This window comes from Chaetodon trifascialis, chromosome 9, assembly GCF_039877785.1.
Source record: "Chaetodon trifascialis isolate fChaTrf1 chromosome 9, fChaTrf1.hap1, whole genome shotgun sequence".
Taxonomy (NCBI): Eukaryota; Metazoa; Chordata; class Actinopteri; order Chaetodontiformes; family Chaetodontidae; genus Chaetodon; species Chaetodon trifascialis.
This window is the reverse complement of record NC_092064.1, coordinates 3,780,571-3,792,815: the sequence shown is the minus strand read 5'-3', so window position 1 is coordinate 3,792,815 and position 12,245 is coordinate 3,780,571. Positions and strand designations below refer to the sequence as shown.

Sequence of the window (12,245 nt, the reverse complement as noted above, 5' to 3'; positions counted from 1 at the left end):
TGAAATGTGCATTCTTCCCAATAAGGGAGAAACTGTGGTTAGTAAAACATTCAAACATTCTAGATTTTGTATCCATTATCTATTTGATTTTTACTTTTGGGGAGTATGTTTGCACATTGCCAGGATACTGACTCTAGAGAAATGCAAAAAGCACCTGTCGCCATGGTCTAACCTTTCTCTCTTTTCATGTTTGGGTTGGTGATGAACCAGGAGCGAGATGAGGCAAAGATAGCAGCCACACAAAACTCTCCTCCACTGGACTTGCTTGGGGAGATCTGAGGGGGTGGCTTAGCTTTGCTTCAGAAGGGAAAAGAGTACAATGATGAGACAAAGTAAAATCTCTGCTGTCATGTCTCGGGCCTCAAAGGTGCTCTGTGTAGTGACTGAACACTTTAACATGTGAAATTCAAATTATTTGTGATTCACTGGTTTAAGTATTGTAACCAAATTAGAATGAATGGAGAAGAAAAATGCTAATTCCAAGCTTATACCGAAATACCAGTTTGAATGTAAAACCATATTTCCCATGAACCATGTTGCTGCAGAGCAGCACACTTCCTGCCCATTTCCTTCAAAACTGACTGGGTGGTACAAAATGTGAACTACAAAAGTCCTCTCATCAATGATCAGTAATTACATTGATGTTTCTTAATTTATCTGCTGATTTATTGTTGAAATAAAGTTAAGGTAAAATTAAACATGGAGCACCTTTGGGACCAAGGTTCAAATTTGTGTTTATTCCATGAACATGAACAACCAGAATCCTATCTGGAAGAAGAGATGATTTTCAACAGTACAACACCTCAGAGGCAAGTATATGAAAATTACACAGCAACATCTGTAAACAATATATACAAACTTAATGAAAGTGCTTTGCATGCAAGGGGCTAAGCAGGGGTAAATTCAAATGCCTGCAAATAAAACATCCACCTTGGGAGCAGAAAAGAAGGAAATTAATTTTGCTAAGACACAAATGTTGATGCATGAAATACTCAGAAAACAAAGCTCAGTCCAAAATTCAAAAACATGTGTCTTACAAAATGTCCACCTGCTTGGTCACCACCTATACACAATTCAGCCACAATTCCTGATCATCTTCATATCTGAAAAGGAAGTTATGTATGAAACAGTGGAAGACAACAATTGAGTGCGCTCCTGTCAGAGGTTACATTCACACCAATAATGGCAATGTGACAAAAATTCCATACTTCCTCATTAATTTCAATGAAATCACAGTGTTGTTGTGGGGTGGGGTGGTGGGTATGCCACCACAGACAGTTCCTGCAAGAACTATAAGGCAGATTTGCAGGCAAGTTGGTCCTGGCTTTACTTTTGGGGCAGCATATTTCAATATCATGTAGAGATCCACTGCACTCATCAGTCATATACAGAATGTAGAAAAGCACTATCCAGGTGGAATATAGCATGTACTTTGCAGCACTGTGTTTAATTTCTGTTTACCCCATGGGCACTGATGTATGAAACACTGTAATGTTGATGTTGTTTGTGTTCCAGAGTTGTTCTATCTGGGCATAAAAAAGTATAAACCACAGTGGTCCGTTAGTGTTAAATAAGCTTTCAAACTGGGCTTCCTGGTTTGTATTTAGTCTTCTGTCTGCTACCCACACTAATGTGGCTTGGTGCTGTGCTGGAACCATACTCTAAGATGTAATTAAGTGTTTCAACAGGGAGAAGGACAAGTCTACAACAAAAAAACAGCATTTTAGCTTTCACTGTTACAGTACCTAAAGCTTAGCCTACTGAACTAGTGACAAGGTTCCTGCAGCCTTCTTCACTGACCACTGGTTGATCATCACTGGTGACTAATGAACAATGTGATGCAATTGGTGATGGGCAGCATACTTGCAGTCTACCTTTACAGAGTTTTCCTAACGTTCAGTAGGTGTAACTTCTTGTTTTGAGATATTCCTTCAATGACATGCCTGCTTCTCCAAACAGTTGGGACCAATAACCATTTCAGCCACAATGGATGCACATGATCTGCGATTTTAATCATCCAACGGAATGTGTACCTTACAACAGCAGCAACATCCAAACTGCCCTCCATGGCTGCTTCCGTTTGAGTCAGCCACAGGAGAGATTTTACTGGGAGTCACTGGATTACTCAGCATGTCAGGTTTGAGAGGAAGCGGACACCAAAAAGGTTTTCAGCTGCAATAGAGTTCCCCATATGGTAATGATAAGAGAACAGTAGCGAGGTCTGGTATTATTGTCCACCCTTATAACCAATCTAGACAGTAAAACATGGTCACAGCAGATCAGACATGGGGTGGGCTAAAGGCTTGAAGACTCACGATGGTGTCACACACTCTTAGAGGGTGTTTAACCTTGACCTTTGGAAACCACAATGGTGTGGAAGCAACACACTGGCTTCTGTCTACACTCACTTGATGGGAATAAAGACCAACAAGGAAAAAAAAAAGACAAAAAAGTTGATGCAAAATTGCACTTTCCATTTTGTTACTGGGTATTTCCATTTGAAAAAAAATCATAATTCAACTTACCCCGCAGAACTCTGTTCAAGTGTTTTATATTTTACTATGTGTGGAACAAATATAAGTAGAAATGGATAGCTAGCATAAGAAGATAAGCCTCAATGGCTACTAAAAAGAGTTTCAAAAAAGAAGTTCAAGTAGTATAATTCTGTCACTGATGCAAAGCACCTGCTGCAGGCCTATTAACAAATGTCCAACCAAGCAGCTCTATCTATAAGCAAGGAAAGCAAAAGTTTCTACACTTTTGGCGCTTATGCTGCCACTTGCAGGCAATGAGTGCAATGCAGTTTTTTTTTTCTACAGCTGCTTTTTGTATGTGGCATGTTGTGATACGCTCTGGTCTTCACTGGTACTGAACAGCATTAACAGTTTACAGAATGGACGGGTATGAAAAAGGGAGTAGTATTCCATGATGGGGTAAAAATCAAGATTGTTTACTGTAGGTCTGTCTTTGCCCCCTCATCTTTGAAATACAGAAATGGGTGTTATTGAAATAATTAACATTTGTGTTGGTTTTGAACAGAATTTTTAGCTGCTGACACACAAATAAGACTTGGGCTCAAACTTAATGTATTTATCTCGGTCCATACATTTGGAAGTTTAATTTTGACTTTGGAGTTGGTGTGTCGACTAAATAATCTCAATTTCAGGTCTGCTGATTAACTAGTAAGTAAGTAAAGTAAGTAGTAAAGTAAAACACCCGTAAATACATTAAAATAAATAGATAGCTGTATTTAAAAATTATTCAGATACTATATGCTATGTGAAACTTTTTTTTTAATATTTGATTGTGTTTATATGACATTTTAATAAGCATTGATTTATGATTTATTTATGATTATGTTGTTTTTTATTTCACTTTTCTGATCTTGAATAAGTTTATATACTTTAGCAGAAGTGCTTAACATCAAATCTCAAACATCAAAGAAAAAAAAATAACTGCAGCTTTAACTCTCTTTTCCTGCAGGTGGTGCATGTGTTGAAGGAACAACAGCGTTCTTTGTCTGTGGATGGCAGCGTTGACAGGTCTACATCTGTAAGTCAAAACTGCTGCAGCTATTACTTTTTTATTCTATAGGAGGCACAGGTTGACAGGTATAGATTGCTCTGACAATGACAGAACAACCCTTATTCAGCCTGCTGAAGTTGGTTGCCACTAAACAAACTACCCAGACCTCACTGATACGCCCTGACTCATAGGAAGCTGCGTGTAAAACTAACTAAACTTTGTAATAAAATGTGTTTAGGACTGAAGTTCAACAGTAATGCATGTGGGGCAGATGGTGTGTCCAGCGGTTCAACTAAATTACTCTACTAGGTGCTGAAAGACCTGTTGCTGGTAAAACTCTTTCTGTTCCCTCCCTTCAGACTGTCAGCACCTCATAAATTACTTTCTGGATGCAATGAGATGTTGATGTCTTTGTTTGGCCAACACTGTGTGAAAGAGAGATCAGAAAAAAGGAAGTGGTGAAGTTAGTCATAAGAGAGGCCTCTATACAATTTTGTAGATTGTATTTATTAGTACTGGGTCAAGGGGAGAAGGCTGAATAACCAAATATCCACAGTAAGCCCCGTCTGCAAAAGGCAGATGGAGGGGGAGATAAAGTCACACTCAGGATATTGCGTTGGCTAACTCAAGGGTGCCCTTGTCTTCTCCTCCAAGCTCTTCCTCGGGCCTATTTGTTTGTCAGTGCATCCAGAAGATGAAGCATTTAACAAACAGGTCTGGTTAGCTATCCCCTAGCTACGAGGGAGTGTTTCCGTTTTTCTCTAAGCACGTCCGCTTATATCTGCTTTTCAATCTCAACAATCCTGGATCAGAGTAAGGCAAATTAAAAGGAAAATACAATGGGAGAGAATTGAAAATAGACATAAAATATGTAAGATATGCATAGACTTTAAACTTTCAAGAACCCAACTGTGATCCATTAAAGTGAAAGTGGCTATAAGCATGTTAAAAGGAAAGGGGCTAGGGGAGACAAGGGATCTATTAGTCACAGGACACCATATAACTTCTGTTCATTGCTGAAGAGAAAGAGCAGTATTCCCAACTTTGACTGTGTGGGAGTTCTGCAAAGTCAAAGTTCTTCTTTGGTGAGGTGTTTAATTGCCGAAAACCCTGGTGTTCCATCTCTCCCATAGCTGGAAAATATGTTAAACCCTCAAAGGCTGTGGTTCACTGGTTTCAATAGCCCAGGAAACACAAATCCTATTTCAGCGCAAGCAAGTTGGTTTTTTAAGGGTAAGAGCTCGGGGCGGACCAATATACCACACGGCAACTTACACTGTGCACTAGAAGACACTCTAACCTCCTCATAGTCTTCAGAATGATTTTGGACAAAAATGGAAGTTGATTAATAAATCAAGGAAAAACATTATTTAAATGTAACAATTTCTTGACGAGATAACAAATCAGCAAGAGCGGACGTTTAAGAAGCACAGAAGAGATTAAAAGTTTGAGTCATTAGGGAACAACTGACCAATTTGCAACCACACACACTGACCTCACACACCCATGCACGGACGCACGCACGCACGCACGCACACTCACACACATATGTATACTAGGGCAAAGTACATACACGTACTGTGTGTAATCATACATACCAATGCATATACTCGTAAGTCTGTGACAGCAAGCTATAATACTGGCTCCCCACTGTGGTCTCATGGCTGATGAGCTGGGTTTGGGCCTCTCTGAAGAGGCCTCAGCTCGCGTCAAGTCTGCCAACAGGACCAAAGATCACAGCTCGGTTTTCGTCTCTTCAGGGTACAGTGACCACTAAAGTTTATTCATCTGTGTTTTAAATCATCCTTTTCCTCTTGATCTCAATTGAAGTGGCTTAGAAGTGTTGAGGTTTCTGCCCTTACGACAGAGAGGCACAGCTCCAGCAGACATGGGCCTAATTCTGCTCTCCATATGGAGGACAACCAGCTTTTGGAGTGGACCGGAGGTAGTGGAGTGGGTTGGCAAATGACAACAAGTTACGAAAAATGTAACCAGATATCAATCAATTATGAAACATAAATACACTAAAAGGGAATTGGGAGCAGGGGGAGGGGATGTCACCAAACAAAAGGCAAATCTCTTTTTTTCTTCTCCCTCCACAAGATTTTCCTTTGTACGATTGCCCTTTGGTAGGGAGTGGAATCCATTTTCTTTGCAACTTTAATTCACTGAAGACTACTCACATGCCATTTCCACTTTTAATTTAACAAATGAGGACTCTTGACTGAGCTAATAGCTTTTCCTCAAGGGCATAATTCAATCTGCGACATCAACCATCAAAGTCCCTTCGCATTACTATGTCCAGGGCTAACGTGAGGCGCCTCTGAGGGGGGATGGAAGTCCAGGGGCAGCTTCCATTTATTTCTAGGGTCCTCGCAGTAAACAAATATGATAGAGCTCACTTGAGCTGCCAATCCAGTGACAAAGAGCTGTACGCTGTCGTCTGGCTGCCGATTCTGGGCCATATTGTTAATTTAAATCAGAAAAGGATCCGGTATTAGGATTGCGACCAGGAAGGGAAAGGAAGACAGACAGACTGAGAGAGAAAGGGCAGTCATGTGGAGGACACATCCTTCAACGTCACATTTATTATTTTACAACAGCCCTTGGAAAAGAGGCAGCCTTGGGGCTGTTCTGAAAACACACAGCACTAATGACAACCACTGGGGAAACGCAGTGAACATTGGAGAATGGGCATCAAATGCTCAAGTAGAAACTAGGACTTCTTTTCTTTTTTACCTGTTCCTATTTCCTGTAATCTGCCTTGTGTGCCATACAAGGCATGTAAGTTTGTTAATTAGTCTTTGGAGTCGGATTGTGCAAATTACATGACATATATTGGAGTAAGTTCATGTATTTGGAGAGAAAATGGAGTCTCGCAACACAAAATCAGGTGTTTAAAGAACATATTTCAAATGTGAAATGGAAATTTGAGAGGGTATGTTACAGTTCATGGTATCCTAGAACAGGAAACAATAGGGGCTGTGTTTCTAAAATTTGTACCTAAACTCTGGGCATTACTGCGCTCTAAGAGGCCACGCTAAACACTGAAGCAGAAATTGGCAAATGGACTGTCAATGCTCACATCTCAAGACATACACTATTAGAGAAACAATATAGGTTTAACTAGCTCCAATTTGAGCGGAAGGCAGTTATCATGAGGGTCAAGATTCCGATGCTAATGATGTGTACCTTTGAAAAGTATACGCTCTGAAGTCACTAAGGGCCTAGATTAAGCGGGAGGTGGATGAAGACAGAAAGAAAAAAGCTTCAATTAAAAAGTATGAGTGACTGCCCACAACAAAAGACGAAACCCAAGACTTGGTGAGGGCACCACATGCTATTCATTTTGTAAAGTGAATGGAGTCAACAGGGAGGAGCTGGAGAGCAGGGAGCCGAGAAGGGAAAAGTTCACTTCACTGAGCCACTCAATCATCTCTCCATAAGTGACTCTGTCATAACGGGGCTTCTTTTAAAAGCTTGTAAGCATCTGATTTCACAAGACAGCGTTGACAAGAGACTTGGCTTCAGCCCCCTGAAGAAAAAGTTCCTTGCACAGGAAGATGTGGTGCCCTCTAACATCTGATTCTCAGCACAGCGCATTCGCATTTAGCTTGATTGAAAATTGACTTTTTATCATTTCAAAATTGCCATTTTATTTCACTTTAGCTGTTTTTCGACCAAAACAATGAGCTGAAAGATGACAAACTGCTCTGTCGCTGAGGGGAACTGCAGAGTTGGATGATAATTCTCTGTGGGTTCATCACTTTGAGAGACCTCTTTCACATGACACAAAGTCATCTGACCCATTATTACAACAAAAACATGAAGGCAGCTTTAAATTAAACTTAGTTATAACTAACAGTTTGCAAAACACATTTTGTAGGAGATTGTTACAACACTCACACTTCTATACCCACACAAGACACTGCTCACACTACCAGAATACGACACGGCACAATTACTGCGTGCACACATATCAGACAGGAAAAAAAACAAAACAAAACCAAAGTTGGCTCAAAAAAATTGGAACAACATTTGCTTTACTCAAAGGCGTTATTCTTGGGAAAATATCACAGAGGATCTAAACAGAGAGAACGAAAAAGACAAGAAGACAGAGATGTCGTTTTCTAGTGAGTGGCTCAACGAAACCACACAGCAACCAGACAAGAAGTGTTATGGCACTACCCTCAAGCCTTGTAATGTGTCCCCTGGATGACCACCTATGACACGGACCTAAAGCACGCAGGGCTTGGAACCTTTTTTATACAAAGATCAGGTATTAACTCAAATGTGAAACCATCAATGATAATCCAAGATATATGCATACTTTTTGAAAGTATTAAATCCAACCGAAATCCTCTGTTCACTTTAGCACTGGAGTGGCTTTAGCACAACATGTTGAATCATCCTACTACAATAGCTCAACATACACAGAAAAATTGAGGGGTTTGCAAAAACACAACCAAAAAAAGGCACAAAAAAAGATGAGAAAATAAGAAACACTCCTCTTTGGGATTTTTCTCCCCTGAGGAATGACTGCACAAACTCTGCGGAATGTGTTGAAAATATACCAGAAGACAAATGAGAGGTAAAGAAGGCGGTGTGCTGTGGCGGAGTATACAGTTGCATGCTGCCGAGGGAGCCAAGGAGGGCAGAAGCAAAACTCACCATGGAGTTTTAATGGCAAAACATCCCGCCCCAAAGAGGTAGGGTCTTCATGAAAGAGGGGTGGGGGAGGGTGAAGGGGGTGGGGGGATACAGAGATAGACGGAAAAACCATTATTAAACTAGCACACTTGAGCAAACACACTTTTCACATTACATACTTTTTGACGTGTCTGTTTAAGTGCACAACACATATGAGGCAGGAAACAGAACGTCTGTGCGCTAAGATGGATTTGAAAACCTGCGGGATGGCTTGATGATTCATCTGCTCAAGCTGCTCTGTAAAGTGTGATACCATATATTTGGCAGATGCAGCATGTCCACAGACTTTGATTTTTTTTTTCTTCAGACATATGTCATGTTTTTTTCTTCTCTGTCCCTAACTTTAAAGGGATTGGGTACATGTGCAGAAACATGTAGCTCTGAATCCGACCGTGTAAATACGACACAGAAAAACGATGGGAAACAGTCCTGATTGTTGAGATTGAGAAAGAGTATCAAGAGTTTACCCAATCTGTATAATAACTGGGGACACCAATAAAACTAACAGCACTCCGGCATTGTTGAGACAAGAAGTTGTGTGTTTGCATGTGACTTCTTTTTTTAGTGTAAGTGTGTATTTATGGCCGTGCATTGTCTTGTGAATGCGTGTTTGGAAGCGAGGGTGTGGGCAAACGTGTATGCACTGTGATTATGATAACAAGTACACAGTGTGTGTGTGTGTGTGTGTGTGTGTGTAGTGTCTTTTTCAGGGTGTATTTCTGTCTGTCAGTTTGTGCATGTTTCTAATGTTTACAAGACATTAGGAGTGGGAGTGTGTTCCTGTGTTTATTCTGCATGTCCAGAGATAGTGACAGAGCTCTGTAAACAGTTTACAGTAAATAAGCCTTTTCCCTACAGCAATAAAGGTCCGATGAGACTGAACTCTGTCCCCGCCAGCCAACCTCCCCGAGTCATGAAAAACAGAATTCCCAGTCAACCAAAGCACTCTGCAGCACTTCTTTATTTCATCACATTGGCTGCATCCGCCTGGGCCCTCCCAAAGATAGCACACTGTCTTCAATTAGTCTTGGTACATGGATGTGTAGAAAACTGTTACTCTGGGAGACAGGGAGCAACAATTTGCCCTGGAATGTCTTACTCCTGGAGGGCAAGTTGACAAATGAACGTGGCGGTTGGTGTAATGGAGGCCCCTGGTAAACTGCCACTTATCAAAGAGTTACAGAGGGGGGTGGATGGTCTTCACCGTCTGCCCTCCACTGAGCCCATTGAGCCTGCTGAGCCCCCACTCTGGCCTCCAGCTGGGTAAATGGATGGACACCAGTGGGAGAGTGATGGACAAATGGGGTGAGATCTCCATGGGGGTAGCAAAGGCCAAGTAGGCTTTGGGGTTTACAAGATGCCACTTTGAATTTCTCTGTCCTATTTTCTTGGAACTTTTTGTTGGTGGAATTTATTGTCAGTTGCAAAGAAAGTTTAAGAATATCACACAAAAACAATACTGAGAGCATTCTGGCTCATGGAGGTCTCCATTTAAAACCCGTCCTAAAAGTCACCTGCTGTGTTACATTCATCCTTTTAGGAAAGGTACACTGTCATTATTCAGGCAGGAAAAAGAAAATAAAAGCAAGTGATATAACTAACAGTAATAGTTAGTAATAGTCATAGCTAACAGTAATAGTTAGATAATAGCAATTGAAAGTTTACAGTTTTGAATAATTAGGTGCTTATAGTAGAACGGCTGTGCTGTAGACATAGCAGAAACTTTCAGCATCATCAGTGTTTGTGCATTCTATAATCAACAATGAAAGACATTACAACACTGCCAGTGACATCCGACCTCTGTTCCATCACTTTCCTCCACCTGATGGAGGGTTAGACTTGGCATGGACATGGCAGCATGTACGGCAAGCTCAACACATTCTACATTCTGCTACAACTGTCTATGGGTGCTGTGTGTGCATGTGTACATTTTGGGCTTGTGTGTAACATAAAGAGAAAGAGAAAACTGAATTTCCTGCAAGTGGACTAATGAAGTAACTCTTAAATCAGGGTGTCATTTGCTGGGATGAGTAAAGGGGAAATTTGGGAGCCACTCAGACTCATGTATGCATTTTCTCCATCGTTAAATCTAGTGTGATTTAATATCTTAGAGTGCATTTCAGTGTCTGCCTTTTCATTTGAAATGACGAAGAGGAGCTCTTTTCATTTTCAAAAAGAGGAATCTGTCATAAGAAAATAACTGGAATTCTTCATTGGGTGATTCTTTAAGCAGTTTTTAGCGTGATTAATTGCTGCAAACCATGTAGGTGCTTTGTTATACTGAAATGCAGAACATTTCAGCTTTAGTGTTACAAATCCCAACGTCAAATTGCACACTGCTAACAATAAAACAAAAGAATGAGGTCACGTTGGGAAAACTGTCCACCATGTTGAGCTGGCAGTAAACAGTTTTGACCACAGTGTAGACAAAGACCGCCCAGTTATGTGACACACTGCCTGATCCAGCACGTTTGGTGGAAAAGAGTCCCACACAGGTCAGTGGCATGTTGGGAAACATCAGTTAAACATGGGTCAGTGGAGTAAAAGGGGTGTAAGACTGTGAGTGGGTGTGTTACTGAGAGGAGGCAGAGAAAGAGGAAGAGAGTCAGCAGAGAGGGGAAAAGAGCGAGAGTAATCGACCTGTGAGGGTGACGACCCCACTCCCGGAGAATAATCGTTTGCACATTCATCTCTTAACCCGTTGGCCCTAATAGCAGCTCCGCCTGGGCCATTAAAAAGGGAGGGAAGTGAGGTGATTTGTGCAAATGGTTTAGTCTTGCTGCCATGTGATGCTGGGCATTGCATTCTTAAAGCCCCTTTCTGGCTCTGGTTTCAGTGAGGCTATGTAAGACAATGGCTCTCGCACTGGGCTGGCTCTTACATACGTATTACAGTAATCTGAGGGTACATCTGCAGCAGGTCACAGGGTCTCATTCATTCCCTCGCTGTTGCCTTTCTTGCACTCTATCTGCATTTGCTCGAAAACGTCAGCAGGATTTGGTCAAGGGTGATGTTTTGTTTTGTTTGTGACAATCTTTCCATTTGGATTTTCATTTGTCTGTGTTAAAGTCACACTGTGTGTAGATGGGATAAGTGTGCAATAGTTTGTCTGCTGGATTTTGTGACCAATGTCTTTTTCAACCTTGGGATTTAATCCATCTGGGGCCATCCTTCTGCCAAACTTGGCCAACAGGAAACAAGAGGTCAGGTCAGAGCCAACACTCCTCTCCTTGTTTGGGACTCTAGGGATTTTGAGGACTAGCAGAAGCTTGGCCGCGCACCTCCACTCCCTGACCCGGCCTCGTCTGGAGGAGGTGGTCAGGAGGATGCAGATAAAATCATTGTCGTGTCTTTGATGTCGATGTGAGGTAACTGAAGACAAACTGCAGCATTTTGCACATTGGTGGTCTGTGGGCATGCCAGGGTCTATGAAGGTATCCCAGCAATTGGTCTGGTCCCACAAAAGGCGTAAAAGCTCCATCACGTCTATCTGCATGTGCGTGCGTGTGTGTGTGTGTGTGTGTGTGTGTGTGTGTGTGTGTGTGTGTGTGTGTGTGTGTGTGTGTGGCACAGTGCACACAAAGCCAGCCTGGTAGGGAATGTAGGTTAAGCAGCTGGTGTGTTCCTCTGCTGCCCTGCCAACAGGGATCTGCTCATACAGGTGTAAATACAGCTGCCGGACGCTCCTCTCTCTCTCTCTCTCTCTCTCTCTCTTTCTTTCCCTCACACTCACACTCACACTCACACTCATACTCACACTCACACTCACACAGAGGACTGGCTGCACAGACAGACAGATGGTGCCTGGGCACTCCTGTGCAAGTACAGCGTGAAAGCATATGATATCAGCCCCCACTCTGGGGGCCAAACCTGCTGCTTCACTCAGTGTGTGTGTGTGTGTGTGTGTGTGTGTGTGTGTGTGTGTGTGTGTGTTTGGTGAATTGGTGCAGCCGTGTGCATGCAGGAGCAGGCTGCACAGCTGCATGTCCTGATCCATTAATACTGACACC

General features: G+C 42.0%; 1 protein-coding gene across 5 annotated transcripts in view; it reads right to left on the bottom strand.

Annotated features, from left to right (window-relative positions):
* The window catches only part of bcas3 (BCAS3 microtubule associated cell migration factor), a 336,382-nt gene that overhangs the window by 225,880 nt on the left and 98,257 nt on the right, over window positions 1–12,245 (bottom strand). For 3 of the 5 annotated variants that reach the window (XM_070969919.1, XM_070969924.1, XM_070969921.1), the window contains exons 17-18: window positions 8,197–8,241; window positions 173–297 (exon numbers count right to left, since the gene is read on the bottom strand). In XM_070969919.1, the coding sequence (XP_070826020.1) occupies window positions 173–297; window positions 8,197–8,241 (170 nt within the window). The remainder of the gene's footprint in view (window positions 1–172; window positions 298–8,196; window positions 8,242–12,245) is intronic. The other 2 variants (XM_070969920.1, XM_070969925.1) reach the window with 1 other exon arrangement.